Source organism: Bos indicus, chromosome 13, assembly GCF_029378745.1.
Source record: "Bos indicus isolate NIAB-ARS_2022 breed Sahiwal x Tharparkar chromosome 13, NIAB-ARS_B.indTharparkar_mat_pri_1.0, whole genome shotgun sequence".
Lineage (NCBI taxonomy): Eukaryota > Metazoa > Chordata > Mammalia > Artiodactyla > Bovidae > Bos > Bos indicus.
This window is the reverse complement of record NC_091772.1, coordinates 30,429,838-30,448,190: the sequence shown is the minus strand read 5'-3', so window position 1 is coordinate 30,448,190 and position 18,353 is coordinate 30,429,838. Positions and strand designations below refer to the sequence as shown.

The 18,353-nt window shown below is 39.8% G+C and overlaps 1 protein-coding gene across 2 annotated transcripts in view; it reads left to right on the top strand.

The window, feature by feature from the left end:
• Positions 1-5,657: 5,657 nt before the first annotated feature.
• MINDY3 (MINDY lysine 48 deubiquitinase 3) overlaps positions 5,658-18,353 on the top strand; it is a 79,573-nt gene continuing 66,877 nt past the window's right edge. Inside the window, exons 1-2 of one of the 2 annotated variants that reach the window (XM_019973100.2) lie at positions 5,658-5,977; positions 17,782-17,861. In XM_019973100.2, coding sequence (XP_019828659.1) covers positions 5,884-5,977; positions 17,782-17,861 — 174 coding nt within the window. In that variant the 5' untranslated portion in view covers positions 5,658-5,883. The remainder of the gene's footprint in view (positions 5,978-17,781; positions 17,862-18,353) is intronic. The other variant, XM_019973101.2, reaches the window with a different exon arrangement.

The window sequence follows — 18,353 nt, the reverse complement described above, 5'->3', positions numbered from 1 at the left end:
CATCTGCATATTTGAGGTTATTGATATTTCTCCCAGCAATCTTGATTTCAACTTGTGCTTCATCCAGCCTGGCATTTTTCATGATGTACTCTGCATATAATTTAAATAAGCAGGGTGACAATATACAGCTTTGATGCACTCCTTTCCCAATTTGGAACCAGTCCATTGTTCCATGTCCAGTTCTTTAAAACTGTTGCTTCTTGACCTGCATACAGATTTCTCAGGAGGCAGGTAAAGTGGTCTGGTATTCCCATCCCTTGAAGAATTTTCCAGTTTTTTTGTGATCCACACAGTTAAAGGTTTTGGCATAGTCAATAAAGCAGAAGTAGATGTTTTTCTGGAACTCTCTTGCTTTCTCAATGATTCAATGGATGTTGGCAATTTGACCTCTGGTTCCTCTACCTTTTCTAAATCTAGCTTGAACATCTGGAAGTTCTTGGTCACGTACTGTTGAAGCCTCACTTGGAGAATTTTGAGCATCTCTTGCTTGACTTTATTTAACTCAGCATTTAATGACAGAACCCCTTTTCCACCACGTATTAGTAGGAAATGACATTTTATGTCATACCTGAGCATGACAGTGGTGGATTTATAAGGAACTGAGATGTGTTTAGTTTGATGCAAAGGAAAGAATTTCATGTGCTTGACAGATTTACACTGTTATTGGAAGCCAAGGGGCATATACATGAAATAGTTTTTATTAATAAATACAGAGAGGATTGTTTTAGTAACCTGCTTAGAACTTATCTTATTGTAGAGTGGATTTCTGAAAGATTGATTTCTCTTAAACAAGTGGTGCAAATATACTAAATTCGAATCTGAGGGCTTCTAGTTGGAGAAGAGCCCTTTCATGGTAGTTGCTAGTAACATGGTCATGAAGCTGTTTTGCTCTTTTTTGACAGGGAAATTTGGGAAAAGACAACAGAATAATTCAGCATGGAGTTAGTATTTAATAATGAGTAATTCTGTTTCTTTGAAATAGTGAATTTGGCTAAAGAGAATTGACGATTCTGGTAATCTAAGCCCAGTTTTATAGAGGTGCCCTGACTTGAATTTGAAAGAGGAATACTACAAATAAAATTTAATATGTTAACAGGAAGTTTCTGATATTTTTAGACTCTCTTTTAGGATTAAAAATCATTTATGCAACCTATATGTCAACCTGCTCCACTGTTCTTGCCTGGCAAATTCCATGGACAGAGGAGCCTAGTGGACTACTGTCCATGGGGTCGCAAAGAGTCTGACATGACTGAGCCACTGGGCATTCATGAATATGTGCATCTTAATGACACACATCAATTTAATAAAAACTATAGATGGTCCTGGGCTTTCCTTGTAGCTCAGTGGTAAAGAATCGGTCTCCAATGCAGGAGACCTGGGTTTGATTCCCCAGGTTGGGAAATGGCAATCTGGAGAAGGAAATGGCAACCCACTCCAATATTTTTGCCTGGAGAACCCAATGAACAGAGAAGCCTGGAGGGCTACAGTCAATGGGATCACAAGAGTCGGACATAAGTTAGCTACTTAGACTAAGACACATAGATGGTCCTAAGGAAAAAAATACTGTAAATATGGAGCAAGATAAATATGCCAAAGAAAAATTACATAATTTTCAAGTCATTATAAAAACGAAAAAGGCATTATCCTCCTGTACCAGAAATATATGCAACAAACTTGACTGTTACAATTATTATTTTTCTAAATAATTACTAACTAAAAAAATGTTAAATGAACATTAATTTGCATTTCTAATGTAGTGTAAGTAACTTCACAATTCAAATGTAGCAAGTAATGAATAATTAAGCAACATAAATAATTTAACAATCAAATATTCCTTGTTAAAAATATGTCCAGCTAATTTAAAAATTTAAAGTATGTTGCAAATAGAGAATATAACCTAAAGGTAGAAAGATCATGCATATTAACATCTACCCAAGATTTTGCCAGTTTCATCACAGCTGAAAACTAAGAAAAATCATGGATCAAGAAATATTTCATTAAATTTTTTTTGAAAGTATTTCTTTCTATTCATGGACAATTATATCTATAACTATGTCTCTATAATAATGAAAAGAGAAAAACGTGGCAAACACCTCTGAACTTATTACTGATTTTAAAAAAATGCAGTGTGAGAGTTGTGAGTTAAGTTTTATTTGGGGCAAAATGAGGACTATAGCCTGAGACAGCATTTCAGATAGCTCTGAGAAACTGCTCTAAAGAGGTAATGGTGAAGGTCAGTATATATGTGATTTTGGTGAAGGGGATGTACATGCAATCAAGCACATATTTTTGGAAGGTTTTTGCTAGTCACAACAAGCAGTTGTCACCATGAAGGATTTTAGTGCTTTTCTAGATATGACAAGATACTAGAATTGGGCTCATAAAATCAGCTCCTCAAAATATCTAACTATCTGAAGACCTGTTCTGCCCATTTTTCCCAGAGCACAGAATGCTACATTTCTGTTCTTCACCCTGAAGACCTTTCAGGGGTGTTAAAAATCAGCAGCTGCCGCAGCACATGATTTAATCCTTGTAGATTAAAGGTAGATGCAAGCTCCCATGGCAAGTGCCAATTTGTAGTTGACATTAGAGTTCTGCCACTTACAGGATCTATGAACATTGGCCCTTCTATGTCTTTTAGGAAGTGAAATAATTGTGCAAATTATAAATCACCTGTGCAAATAATAGACATTTACTTGGACCAGTCACTGGTACTTCCCCTCATTTCCTTACTTCTTGAATTCTTAAGTTCCGTAAGTGAATTCTCAAGCTCCATTAAGGCAAGTTTCATTCTAATACTGAGATCCAGCTATATTCAAGGCTCTCTATTAGTTACTACGAATAAGACAGGTCCTCCTCTTCCTTAAACATCTTCCACAGGAGAAAAGTAAATAATTATTTGCAAATTACAAATGACAGTAATTGTCATAAGCAAGTTACAAAATGACAACCCACACCAATATTCTTGCCTGGAAAATCCCATGGATGGAGGAGGCTGGTAAGCTATAGTCCATAGGGTCACAAAGAGTCAGACAAGACTGAGCAACTTCACTTTCACGAAATTTCAGAAGCTAAAAATTTTCTTTTATATTGTAACAACTGGAGAAGGCTTTACTACAAAGTACCATTTCTACTATGTGAGAAGTAGAGTGAAAAGTGGAAGTGTTAGTTGTTCAATTGTGTCCAACTCTTTGTGACCCCATGGACTGTAACCCACCAGGCTCCTGTGTCCATGGAATTCTCCAGGCAAGAATACTGGAGTGGGTAGCCATTCCCTTCACCAAGGGATCAGCCCAAACCTGGATCCTGCATTGCAGGCAGATTTTTTACCACCTGAGCCACCAGGGAAGCACCAAGAAATGGAGTATTTCTTGCCATATCAGTAACCAGGGATATCACAGTAATCAGTGATTACAGCACTCCAATGTGAATTCCTGAGCCCTAATGGCATTCAGGAAGAAGGGTACCTGTGGACTAGCAGCCACCAAGACTGTAGCTACTCCCTAAGGTGAGCCCCAATGGAGCTCAGGATGTGAAAAAACACAGGCTACTGGCCCAGGATAGCTGAGATACATGGAAAGAAATGATTTCAGTGATCCCAGACTCTTGCATCTTCCCACACCTAGAAAAGCACTAAATTCTTTAACTTGGGATATCTGTGCTGTGCTTAGTCGCTCAGTTTGTCCAGCTCTTTAGCCTGCCAGGCTCCTCTGTCCAGGGGAATTCTCCAGGCAAGAATACTGAAGTGGGTTGAGATGCCCTCCTCCAGGGGAATCTTCCCCACCCAGGGATCGAACCCAAGTCTCCTGCATTGCACGTGTATCCTTTACCATCTGAGCCACCAGTGAAGCCCAAGAATATTGGATTGTGAAATATCTGGCTTCCTTTAATTAACAATAATCTTTTGATGTTCAGACTACCTGCCCTTTGTTGCAAAACTTCTATCAACCTGTCTCCTCCCCTCGCCTCCTCAGAGCAGTTGTCTCAGGGTTACTAGAGATGCTGTCTCCTGGCCTTAAAGTCCTAAAAATACTCACTGAATTAAAAAAAAAAACAACTTTGAATTTTTAGGCTGTATTTTTTAAGTCAACATACATTTTGAAGAATGAATAAGATTCGGTTTGAAAAACAGGATAAAGGATACTTCACAAGGAATAAAGATTGGGAAGAAGGCTATGGATAGGGTTAAGGTACTTTGAGCAATTCCTTTTAACAACAACAAAGGTTGCTTAAGTCAAAAATAGAGTATAAATTAGCAAACTCTGTTATTTGCTGCCTGAAGGAGCCCATCAGATTTTTGCCTTTCTGTTTGAAATTCCAAATTCAGCCAGAATAAGTTTTCTTCTTTGTAAGTGTCACAAATAGAAAATTTTCAGTTCAATTCAGTTCAGTCGCGTCCAACTCTTTGCGATCCCCATGGACTGCAGCAAGATTCCCTATCCATCACCAACTCAGGGAAACCACTAAATTCAACTGAATGCTTGTCAATGATTGAAACCTGGTCTTTAAGCTCACGTGTTGCCCATATACCCTACAGTCTTCAAAATTGTAGGTAAAATTGCTCTACCATTTACAAACGGGCAGCTTTGAATCTGTTTTCCTGTAAAGAGCTTTGTAATTCTGAGTTATGTTTGGGTCAGGCATTTCTAGGCACCCCACTCCAGTGCTCTTGCCTGGAAAATCCCATGGGCAGAGGGGCCTGGTAGGCTGCAGTCCATGGGGTCGCTAGGAGTCGGACACGACTGAGCGACTTCCCTTTCACTTTTCACTTTCATGCATTGGAGAAGGAAATGGCAACCCACTCCAGTGTTGTTGCCTGGAGAATCCCAGGGACGGGGGAGCCTGGTGGGCTGCCGTCTATGGGGTCGCAAAGAGTCAGACACGACTGAAGAGACTTCTACTTCTACTTCTTCTAAGTCGCTTCAGTCGTGTCCGACTCTGTGCGACCCCATAGACGGCAGCCCACCAGGTTCCCCCGTCCCTGGAGTGGGTTGCCATTTCCTTCTCCAATGCATGAAAGTGAAAAGTTTGAAAGGGAAGTCGCTCAGATCGCGAAGTCGCTTCGCGATCCCATGGACTGCAGCCTACCAGGCTCCTCCATCCATGGGATTTTCCAGGCAAGAGTACTGGAGTGGGGTGCCATTGCCTGCTCCGAAGCGACTTAGCAGCAGGCATTTCTAACATTCATTCGGCCACATTCTTCAGTTATGTTGATAGCTGGTTTAACTTGATGTGACTTAGCAAGAGATTGAGAACCTTCAATTTATGGGCAGCTCTCCACACAGACATGAATGTTTCCTCAAGGAGACTCAACCATACTCTTAAAGCTGTAGTTTGGCATAATTAATATTACAAATTTTAAGGTATAGGTTATGTTCTGAGTCCCAGGGCTTGGGCCTGGGGTCCTAGGGCTAATCCCAAAGCAGTGCGGAGAAGGAGGTATTCTACAATGGTAGAAATATGCCAACGCCCACGGGACGCGATGCTCCGGCCAACACAAAAGCAGCCACCGCACGACAGCCCCCTTGCACTGAGTTCAGAAAGGCCAGTAGCCCGAAGAGTCCCCAGCAGCTCTTCTCGCCCCACCCCCACTTCCGCTTCCGGGGAGGCGCCGCCTGCCCCTCCGGCCGTGGGGGCCGCAGTGAAAGAGAAGCCGGAAGTGGCTCCGGTACTTCCGGTACGGGAAACTCCTTGCTGCCGCTCGGACCGGGCTTGACAGGCGGGGTCTCTGCAAGTAGGTCTCTCTCCTTTTGCCTCCCTCCAGTCTGACCTTCAAGCTCGTTTACCGCCGCCGTCCCGCCACTCTGGTCTCGGAAGCCGCCCCTTCCCCATGTGCCGGGGCAGGAGTCCTGAAAGCCAAGACCAGCTCGCCGGCATCCCATCATGTCCGAACTGACTAAAGAGCTGATGGAGCTGGTGTGGGGCACCAACAGCAGCCCTGGTCTCTCTGACACCATCTTCTGCCGCTGGACGCAAGGTACCCCGGCTGGACTCAGGCTTCCAGCCCCCGCTTCCTTTTGCCCCGAGAGAGTCGAGCCGTGACGTCTCTCGCGCCAGTCCCCTCCCGTGCCCTGCACTCTGTCCCAATTCCCCTGCTCTGCACTGACACTGGACTTTCTAGAAACGCCCTACCCTTCCAGGGGGTAGAGGTTGAGTAGGAGAATGGTTCCAGCTGGCAGCTAAAGACCCGAGGTGCCCCTGCCGCTCCCTGGGCTGCCTCTTGGGCTGGAAAGGAGAAGGGGGCGGCAGTCGGGCTGCAGGGTGTGACACTGAAGGTGTGCCCTGTGCCTTGGTATCCATTTCTCAAGACTTGCTCTGGCCTCCTGGGTCTTCATCTTGGTGTTTGGTCTAATTTTGGAGAGAAGGGAAGTCCACGTGAAACTCACTGTGGCTAATTCCACGAAACGATTGTGCAGTTTGTATTTTAATTAGGCGATTAGGCGTGGTAGTCGGTGAAAAATAAAACGCTGCTGCAAAGTGTTTTCTACACCCCAATATGCCTGATTTTGAGGTGATTTAGTATCTGTTCCGTGGCTCATAGAACTTGCTGCGCCGATCTGATTATTCAGACAGGATTTTGAATTATATAAGAAGTTTTGTTAATACGAATAATTGTGAAATAGAAGACACACACACACACACACAGATTTAATTCCAGAGCTGTCCCAGGCTCTGCGTTGGGCAGTTCATGCTAGTAATCATCCCTATCTCGTGCCTTTTAATATTAAAACGAAACGGACACATTGGTTAAGGTGATAAAGACTGGTGAGGTTAAGTGAAGTTAACAGCATAGTCTTTGAAGTCAGAAGGGTAGGTAATGTATTTATGTAAAACATCACAAGCCAATGGAATAGTAGCTATTTAGTACTCTTATTAAAATATTTTGTTATGAAAACATTTATTTAGAAAATACTGATTCTCAAAGGATTTGGGGTAAATTTAGCATAGTAGATCTATGTCTTTACTTCATAATGTTTACTTAGAAACAAACATTTAGGGTTTAAATAATCTCTTCTTCCCTCAGATACTTCTAAGACCTGGTAAAAACAGAATCATAATGTGTAACAGCTAGTTAGGTTATTTAGTTCATTACTCTTTGTTTGAAAATGAGAAAACGGAGTCCTGAAGGCTAAATGACCAGGCCAAAGTTGCATGAATTGGTAAGAACTGGGAGTGAATTACAAGTCACAGCTCTGTCTTGTTTTCCTTCCTATTTTTAACCAGACATGTAATTAGTTTGGCTCTTTCTACACACCTAATTTTGTCACTTAGCTAATTTTTTTCAGAAATCATGGGCATTTACATTTGCAAGTTCTGTTTTAAAACTTATTTTCCTATTTGTTTTATTTATTCTAGTAACGAATAGCCCTAAAGTACACAAGATTGTAAGATTGGGAAAGGTTTTACTTTTTGTTAATTAAGCAGTAATATAGCACAGAATAGGGTGATATTTGGCCTCATTTATTTTAGTACTGTGTTGCAGATACAAGGAGAATTCAGAGAGGCAGTTCTAATAATGGTTAGGAGCAGGAGCAGTCTTTGGAATAGAAATTCTTTGGTTCTAGGTTCAAGTTTTTTAACTTAAGCCTCGGTTTCCTTCTCTGTGGAGAACAGATAATACTAGGGCCGATCTTACAGGTTTGTTGTGAGGATTAAAGGCAAGTGCTTAACACAATATCTGATATAAACACTCAGAAAATGATAGCTTAGTTTACAAAGTGCTTAATTGTAGAATAGATCAAGCCAAAGATCACTCTCTAGCCATGCCCTGACAGTTGCAAGAAATTATTATTAATTAGATCACGTTGTAATGACACATTAGAATGCTCTACCATCTTGTAGTCAGAGGGAAGTTCCTTAACAAGATGTGTTCAATCAATATCATTTGAAAATAAAAGGTTATTTACTTTTTGTTCTTTACAGAGGGCAGCTATATTGTGGCTGATTCTTCAAGGTCTTAAATTGATCATGGTTTTAAGGCAACCGAATATGTATTTTTAAGTTATCACTTCTGAATTAGAGAGATGTTGTTAGTGGTTTTGCTCTGTTGACTTTGTATTCATTTATTCTTTCTCAGAGGAGACAGAAATTGCTGAAGGTTGCTGTGGCAATGATTTGGGAATGACACAAGACACTGCTTTGCTGTACTTGACTTACTGCATTCGTAATGTGACATCAGCTTTGGCTTTATTTCATCATCTGTAGCTGTGCTTTGAATTGACAACTGTTACCTCATTATCTTTTGGAAGCAAGTTATAGATGTAAGGTCTTTGGTGTAAATATTTATAGAACTATGTCCAGGAATATTCCATTTATGAAACTATACTGATTGGTCCTGTTAAATTCCTTTGATATGTTAAACAGCTTTAGGAGTTTCCCCCTCCCCCCTTTAATTGATTTGGCAGCTTTAGATAATATGTTAAAGCATGTAAGTGCAGGAGTAGCACATAGGTTTGTGTGTGTGTGTGTGTGTTCTTTTAAAATTCATTTGGCAGTTTAAGATAATTCTCTTTTGCAAATACTTTTTTTTAAAAGAGAGAAAAGTAGGGTTTTGGTGTGAGTTTTTTTGGGTTTTTTTGCAGTTTTTATTTTAAAGCCAATAAGTCATATAATTTAAAGATTTGAAGTTGTTTTGTTGTTTAACTTGGACATTTACTCCCTACTCCTGCTTGCTTCCCTCCTGCTCAATTGTCGCTAATGCTTTTTAAAGGAAAAAAAAATTTTTTCTACTTCATTATTTGTAAATATCATTTATTCTTCCTTCCTTTCTCACAAACTGAAGTGTTCCAGGCTTACTTGATAGGGCACAAGGGAAGACAAATAACAAATATGGCATAGTATATATACTAGAGGGTAAAGAAATAGGAATTATAGGGTGAAGTTGCCTGGAAAGGCCTCATTTTAAGATGAGATTTGAACAGACTCTTGAAGTAACTGCATTAGTCACGCAGGTATCTGAGGAGTATTCCAGGCAGCAAGGATAGCCATCATAAAAGACTTAATGCAGAATACATCTGGTTAAGGAACAGGAAGGAGGTGAGTTTGGCTGGAGACAGAATGAGGGAAGAGGGGACCAATAAAGATATTAGAAACAGTATGGCCCAGATCACTAAGGTTTTATAGGCCATTGTAAGGACTTTGGTTTTTATTCTAAATGAGATGACGGGTCATTGGGAGGTTTGGAACAAAGGAGAGACACGACATGACAATTTTTAAAGGACTGACCTGACTACTAAATTGAGGACGGACTGTAGTCCTAGAGTGAGACAAGACCAAATGAGAGAGAATTGCAGTAATCCAGGGGGTAAAAGACGGCGACTTAGCCCGGGAGAGTGGTAGTGGAGGTGGTTGGAAGTGGTCAGGTTGACCTCAACCCAGCAGAACCAGAATAAGAGTCCTCATGATCTGACAAAAGTAAATATTAATCTTATTACAAAGGAAAACATTTTGGCTGGTTGAGACTTTGTTTTCTTTTCAGTATTGATTGTCTAGCCAGTGTTTGGCAAATATTTTCTTTAAAGGGCCAGTGACTTTATTGTCTGGCATTGCAGCAGAAGCAGCCCTTGATAAGATGGGTGTGGCTCTGTTCCAAATCTGCATTTGAAAAACAAGCCAACCCTGTTGTACATTATAAACTCTAAGAACCCATCTTTTCCTTTTTTCTACCCAGTTCCTTCGAGCTTTAAATTACTTCATTGTTTCACCTAAAGATTAGCCAGAAGAGAAACCCAGTTTTGCTGTTTATTGCAGTTTAGTGTGTTTTAGGGTAGAGGTGGAGTGTTTGGAGCTGCGGTTGTTTGAAATTAGTTTTGCACTTTCTGTGTAGGACAGTGTTTACTATATGATTAAAAAAAATGATTCTAAATAACTTTTGAAAAATTGAGGGGTCAGTAAAAATGTAAGTTTAAAAATGTAATCGGGAGTTAAAACCATTTGGGTTAAAATCCAAAAGTGTGATGTGAAGGTAAGTCAGTACTATGGATCATATAATTTCAAAGATCTTTGTTGTTGTTGGAAACCTTTTATTTCCAACATAGATTTTACTTTCTCAAACCTACCTACATCGCATTTGACCTAAAAAAATCAATTTTTAAAATCTCCAATTTGTAACCTTATGTGATAAAGTCAATTTCTTGGTACTTTGAGTACATAATGTATTTTTAAGTTCAAAATATTTATGATAATACTTACATTTGTATTATGCTTCACAGTTTTTGAAAATCTTGCTTAATCTTTGCAACAACCCCAAGAGACGGCAAGAGATAAATGTAGTTATCCTCCTGTTTATAGATGAGGAGACTAAGGCTCAGTTCAGATTCCACTTAATATTATCTAACTTATAATGACAAATGAAGTCTTTCTGTGTAGCCTTTTGTTTACATGGAAGACTAGAAGAACTACATAGGCAATAGTTGTCAAACTGGTTTGAATAAGTAAGTCATATGAAAATAAAAGACTAGGAAATTGCAAAGAGGTTGATGGCTTGGGTTTAAATTAGTTATGAGCCGTAAAATTGAGAAAGACGTCTGTGTCTGTAGTGCTGTCCGGTGTGATACAAAATCATATGCTTAGGATCAGACGCTAAGGTAGACGGCTAATTTCAGATCTAATTAGTAAAACAGTCATTTTGTGATAAGTTAATTCCTCTTAAAACTAGGAAATAATACAAATATGAGAACACTTGACAAGAAAAATAACGATATCCTAAAAAATTCCAACTCAAGTGAAACGTTATAAAAGGAGATGCCTACATAGCATAGTCCTGTTTTAGGACAGAAAAGTTCATTTCCATTTGTTTGACTTTATTACATTTTAAGCTGTAAGAGCCCTTGTTCATTATCAAATTAACACCCTCAAGCATATATGCTGCAATTAAACAGAATTTGGTATAAAGCAGATCTGCCTAGAATTCTCTCCCTGGGGTTTTATCTCTAAAGTACAAAAGCAACTCATCATAATGTACTTCAGTCTAAAAGCCCCACCCATGGACCTTGAAAACTGAAATACATTATTAGTGATTTTAAGAAAGGCAAGAATCCATTGCTGCTGCTGCTAAGTTGCTTCAGTTGTGTCCGACTCTGCGACCCCAGAGACAGCAGCCCACCAGGCTCCCCTGTCCTTGGGATTCTCCAGGCAAGAACACTGGAGTGGGTTGCCATTTCCTTCTCCAATGCATGAAAGTGAAAAGTGAAGTCGCTTAGTCGTGTCCTACTCCTAGGGACCCCATGGACTGCAGCCCACCAGGCTCTGTCCATGGGATTTTCCAGGCAAGAGTACTGGAGTGGGGTGCCATTGCCTTCTCCGAAGAATCCATTACTGATTCTTATTTATGACATACCCTGAAAGTTTGGAAGAGCTTAGTTGCGCCTCTGCACTTAGGCCCAAGACCAGTGACCCTTTTTTTCTTGCCATTAGGAAAAGAGGTGGATGAAGAGTAGAGGTCCCTTGGCTTCCCCTCTTGTTTCCAGGTTGGATCTCAGTTTCGCTTGTCTTGATGAGATCACCAGCACCCTTAGTTCTCACTTACTAAACTTGCCTTATTAAATTTGCCCCATCCATCATTCCTGTTTTTTAGCCTATGTTTAGCGTGTCCTCTATTCTGTTTCTCCCAATGTGTTGTGTGTTCCTGGAGCAAATTGTGGTCAGCATCAGTACAGGTGTACTAATTAAACCTTAGCTGAGCCCTCAGTATTTCTCTTAGTTCTTTATCCTGTTGACTCTTATGTGTTTTTTGGAATTAATATTCTCAGTTTTCTATGCCCCTCATTCTGTTGCTCTCAGTCAGTAACATCTCTTCACTTTCTCTTTGCCCATATTTCTAAGTTGAAAACTGGCTAAAGTTGTCTTTTTCTCAAGTTTATTTAAATTCAGGGCCCCATTACACTCTTAAAAATTATTGAAGACTTCACTATGAAAAAAAATTGAGACCTATGGCATTATTTTACATTAAAAAAATCTCTTCAGTGTCTAGCTCATTAGAAGATAGCTGGATTCTCTCACTTGCTTCTCCATTCAGTCTGTTACATTCAGTCTGTTGTTTTGGTTGAAGTGTATGCAGAAAATCCGTCTTCATACATATAAGCAATTGGTAATATGGGAGTATCATAATAGCATTTTCAAATAATTGTGGATATTCTTCTTTGATACTACACTGAAACTCAGCAAATGGTAGTTTCTTAGAGGTTAGTTGAAATATGAAATCCGAAGCCACATTAATGAACAGTTGTACTGTATTAAAATGAAATCCATTGGTTTGTCTTGTACTTTGAGTGGATCTTCTACCCGTGAATTAATTTGTAACCATTTGCATCGGTTGTTTGGAAATTATTGGTCTGCTGGTTTACGCAAATCTTCCAAATGTTAACACATATTATTAAACAATATCTAAAGTCATATTTTTTATTATCTCACTGATCCTGTCAGAAAAATCTCTTTTGAGTATTGGGAAGTTTCAAGCTCACAGTGCTGGCCCTGAGTTTTCCAGAATTTTAGTTAATCACTTGAAAGCTTGAAATTTTATTGCTGGCAAAAGTGCTGTCAGTTTATTTTTTCCTTGAAGTATCAGGCTCACTTCATTTACTTCTGAGAAAAAGTCTAAATAATCATAGTTTGTTAGTAGCTCTTCAGAGTAAAAATAACATTCACAGACAAGCTGTTAGTTCAGCTCACAGTTCAAAAAATTATACATCTGCTTTTCTTTGAGACACCTGTACAGGGTACGTAGCAGAGGTGCTTCGTGGGTAGTTTCCGTTATGTCATACAGACTATTTTTTTTTTAAGTACTTTGTATTCAAAGTCAAGATTTAATAAGATGAGCATTAGCAAGAGCTTTTTCTGTGTGTTGGAGAGCATATCAGGGTGTCTCGGTATAGCTTACCGGCATTGCCTTGATGTGTGCTGAGGCGCCAGTAACATAACCCGCTCTTTGTTTTGTACCATCACCGTGAATATCAAACCGAGAATCTGTATTATAGTAAAACTGATTTTCACCTCTAGCAGGTTCCCTAAAAGGTCACTAAAATTTCCAGGGCTCTGTAGACCATACTTTGAGAACCTCTTTATCCAGTCCAGCACTACTGTGTACCATCTCAGCTTTCTCAGAACTCAGCGTCCTTATCTCTTTTTCCATTTGGTCACTCTTTTCCTTCTCTTAAACTCATGCCCTTTGGTCTATAAAATAATAATTCTTTATCCAGCTACCCTTCAAGCTATCATCCTTTTCACCTTCACTTGTTTAACACAGTTTGCAGCTTCTCCTTCTGCTTGTGTTCTGAATCACACCTCAACTCTTTAAAATTTGACTGCTCTTCCTAACATTCTAAGTTTCCTTTTTTTATATTCCCCGTGGTGACATGCTTAATCCAGGGTTTTCATTTATGTTTTTATTCCACTCAGCATTTGAAACAGGTGACTGCCTGCTTTTCCTTTCTGGGGCCTCACTGTGTTTTTTCTCTTACCTTTCAAGTCTTTGTCAGTCTTCTTTGCTGACTCAGCATCTGCTTATTTCTTTTTCTTTTTTTTTTTAATGTTAACCGCCTTCATTATCTTTGTTCTGTGTTGTCATTCACTTTAACTGCCATGTTTAGGGTGATTCAAGTTGCTATCTTTAATCTTCACCCCTGCCCTGAGCTCCAGACCCATATCCCTCCCCCCGCCACCCCGCCACATTTTAGAGACTGAATTTAGAAACAAACATTTCCATTATCAGGCTTCTCAGATGGCTCAGTGGAAAAGAATCCAGCTGCCAGTGCAAGAGACACAGGAGACATGGGTTTGATCCCTGAGTCGGGAAGATCCCCTGGAGAAGGAAATGGCAACCCACTCCAGTATTCTTGCCTGAAGAACCCCTTGGACAGAGGAGCCTGGCAAACTACAGTCCATGGGCTCACAAAGAGTTGGATGTGAATGAACTCACCCCCTTTATCTTTCCTCCCAAAACTTCAGCAAGTATTCGTTGAGTATTAACTGTATTAATAATAACACACTAGGAAAACAGTGGTCAGTAAGAGAGGCAAGATACTTGCAAGGCAAGACATAATAAACAAATGAACAATAACGTAATTACAGATGATGATAAGTCCTGGTTGGTCTGGGGAATGGTAGGAAGGATTTACTTAGCTAGACTTGTCAGGGAACATCTCTCCGAGGAGTTAATACCTCAGCTGAGTCTTTTAGGATGAGAAGGATTCAGCTATGAGAAGGGTAAAGACCATTTCATGCAGAGAGAACAGCCGACACCAGGGCCCCAGGTAAAGACCTTGAGATGTTCTGAGGACTAAGACCACTGTGTATGATGAAGGTAAGAGTGAACTGAGGGAAGGTGGGATTGAGAGATCATATAGGGTCTTTTTTAGGCAATGAAAAAGGAGTTTGAATTTTGTTTTAATTTCAGTAAGAAACCATTTGAGTGTTTTAAGCAGTCTGTAAGAAAAATTGATTTCCATTTCTAGACTATTTCTCTGGTAAATTTATGGTGAGTAGTTAAGGGGTGGGTTGGGAGTTGGGATGTGGGTGAAATGGGGTAGGGGGATCCTGACTGGAAATTCCTAACGGTGTTCTAGATGAAAGATGATGGTGGTTAGAACCTGAAGGTGAACCAGAAGCGGAGTGGAGATGGACAGATACAGATGTGTTTTGGGCCCTTGAACCAAGAGGATCTTATAAGGTGAAGCCTTAAAGATAAGTGGGAGTTTTTTGGAGAAAGTGTTTCAAGTGGAGGGAACATGTTCAAAGCATGAGAAACCAGAGAGAGAATGGATATTTGAGGGTCTGAAAGAAAGTCTGCACACCTGGAGGCTAAAGAAGAAAGTATCAAAGGATAAGATAGGAGATATAGGCAGAAGCCAGACCATACAAGACCATGTTAAAGAATTTAGATTTTGTCAGTGACTGGAGTTCCAGTCAGGGCTCTATTTGGAGATTACCTGATTATAACCCATAGTGGAAACCTTGGGAGTAGATGAGTTACACAGGGAGAACATGTAGAATGAAAAGAACAAAGACTCTAAAGACAAGACCTGAAGAACTTCAGCATTTAGTTGCTGATCGACATTGATACAGAGTAGAAACAAAAAAGGAAAATTTGGAACAAGAGGGACCACTAAAGCCAAGGGCCAGAAGGTTTCACAAGTCAATGGTGAGCATTTCAGATGATTCTCTTGAGAGGTCATTGGTGAATTTGGTGACAGTGAGTTTGATGCAATCACAGGTTGAAAACCAAATTATTGTGGGTTGAGTTAATTGGGAGATAAGGAAATTAAGACAGTGCATACAGACAATTAGGTATGCTTTGAGCGAGTGGTGTTTGGAATCTTGGATGGAAATTTTTTTTTTAATGGTCAAATGATTTTTTAAATTAAGACTTTTCCTTTTAGAACAGTGTTATTTAGGTTCACAGCAAAATTGCGGGCAAGATACAGAGATTTCCCCACATACCTCGTGCTCCCATGACGTGCACAGCCTCCTCCAATGTCAATATCTCCCACCAGAGTGTTTGTTACAATTTTGAACCTACATTGACTCATCATTATCACCCAAGGTCCACAGTTTTTATTTGTGGTTCTATACATCCTATAGGTGGTGACAAAAATATAATGGAATGTATCCATCATTATAATATCACAGAGTATTTTCACTGCCGTAAAAATCCTCTGTGCTCTTATCTGTTCACCCCATCCCCCACTCCCCTCCCCTTGGCAGCCTCTGATCTTTTTACTGTCTGCATAGTTTTGCCTTTTCCAGAATGTCATATAGTTGGAATCATATGGTATATAACTGTTTCCTCCTTGTTTTTTCACAGCTTGCAAGCCATTATTTTTTATAAACACCGAATAATATTTCATTTTCTGTATGTACTATTTATCCATTCCCCCACTGAAGGATATCTTGGCTGCTTCCAAGTTGTGGCAATTAGGAAAGGTGCAGTAAACAGTGTGTGTAGGTTTTTTTTGTGGGGGGTGGGGGGGGTGGGGGTGCTAAATTTTCAACTCCTTTGGGTAAACAAGGACCTTCTGGTAGAATCTTAAGGAGAATTTTCATTTTTAAATAGGAGGTACATGTTTAAATCCTATTTGAAAGGGATTGAAAGGTAAAGAGAGAGGAGGTGGACTGGATTGGTGTCCTCCATACTATTTGTTAACTCACTTGCTACCTAGTGTCTCAAAGTAGAAACAGAGTTAGGTCTAATTTCTTACGTACCCAGCCTTTGCTGCACTTGCATATGTTCATCAAATCTTAATTTTTACCTTAGAAATACTGTTTGTATATAGTGTTTTCTCTCAACATTAGTGTTGTTTTTATTAGTCTGGCACTGTCTCCATAGGTCTGTTGAAATGGTCTCCTCCCCATTCTGGTCCTTTAAAGAAAGAAGCAAAATACCAGTATGGTTGTGTTACTGCTTTAATTAGTACGTGTCATGATGTGGCCCTTCCCAGTATGAATGTCCTGTCATCTCTCCTTTCTCACCATCCTGCCCCATACAGCCCTTCAGCTGCATGACATTTCCCTCTGATCCATGAACTTGTCCTGTTCTTACCACACCTTTTTCCTTTACTAAAGATGTTTTCTTTACCTGAAAGTCATTCTCCCACCCTTGCCTTTCTGGTAAAGTTCCATTCAAGGTCAGCCTTCAAGTCACCTGTTATGACTTGATTTAGGCAAAGTTATTCCTTTCAGTTTCCTCAACACTGTCTTCATACTTCTGTTGAAACATTCATTTATTCATTTATTTCAGTGATTTGTTTGTATGTCTGTCTTCATCTGGACTGTTGGCTTCTCCAGATGAGGGACTTTGTCATGCATGTCATTTATACCCTGGATGTTTGGTGTCGTGTCTGAGGGTCATGAAATATTTATTGGATAAATGACTGAATTATAACCATTAGGTATGTTGAAATTGGAAATGTTTGTTCTAAAGCTAAGTACCCGGAGGCCTAGGGAGGTGAAATGATTTCCTGAAGGTTGTACAGATAGTAACTCACCTCTCCTGACTTTGGCCGCAATATCTCCACAGTGTGCCGTGTTCTCTGTGGGAGCTTGTCCTGGCTGCTCTCAATCAGTGCGACTTGGTAATACTTGAATTAAGATGGAGCCAGTATGAGCACGTTTGGTGTGTATGTGCTGGGCTTAGCTGCTCAGTCATGTCCAACTCTTTGCAACCCCTTGGACTGTAGCCTGCCAGGCTCCTCTGTCCATGGGATTCTCCAGGCAAGAATACTGGAGTGGGTTGCCATGCCCTCCTCCAGGGGATCTTCCCAACCCAGAGATCAAACCAAGGTCTCCCACTTTGCGGGCAGATTCTGTACCATCTGAGCCATCAGGGAAGCCAGTGTGTATAATGCTCTTTAATTTTTAGCTTATAGAATGTGACTCAAAGATGAAACTAAAAAAGATAACTCTGTAGAGGGTCCTAAAATTTCTGTTTAAATTCAGTAAACTGTCTAGTCTTTCTTCCAGTATATTAAATTACTTTTAAAAAATCAGATTGTGTCCTTTTACTGATGTCTACACTGTATCTCTTTAGTCCACTTAATAGGGGGCCCTGAGTGCAAAATTGTGTGTATGTGTGCGTGCACGTGCACTTGACAGGGAGCCTAGGTTCCATATCTTTTTTCAAAGGGTTCTTTTATCCTCCAGAAAGCTGAAAACTATAGCAATGGACTGACTTAAAGATAATTTGCTGTTGTGATAAGTGATTCTCTATCAAAGCAAAGTACATTAAAAATTCTTTCAGCTACTACTTGAATGACATGTTTAATCTTTGCTGCTTGCTTTCATTTTTAGGGTTTGTGTTTAGTGAATCAGAGGGATCTGCATTAGAACAGTTTGAAGGTGGCCCCTGTGCTGTTATTGCACCTGTTCAGGTAACATAGACTACTTTACCAACTCCTTAGAGGGACGTGTTCAAACGTTCCCTCCTTGACTTTGTGTTTTCTAATACCTGTTCTCCGTGTAATCATGAAGCATGATCAGTTACCTCTTAATTTGTGTTCATGTAAATTGCTTTAAATGTCTGAAATAAAAATGAATTCAGAATGTGAGTAGCTTATACAGCAGTAGCCATTTGGCTGACTTTAACTCCAAATTTTCTATTATGTTTTCTTGAAAATAATGAGCATGACATCTTACACAGTGATCCTATTGAGTAATAATAATTTATGCCAAAGGTAGTTATACCGTAATCATGGTACCATTTGTATTTGTTCTGTCTCTTAAAATGACTCTTCAAAAAAGTTGAAGATGAGTTAATATTTTCATGGCCTAAAACTTAATCAGATTTTAAAGTAAGTTGACAATATATACTGTTTTAGGCTGTAGCTTTTTGGTCTTTAAAATAAAATCAGTAACAGCAGATT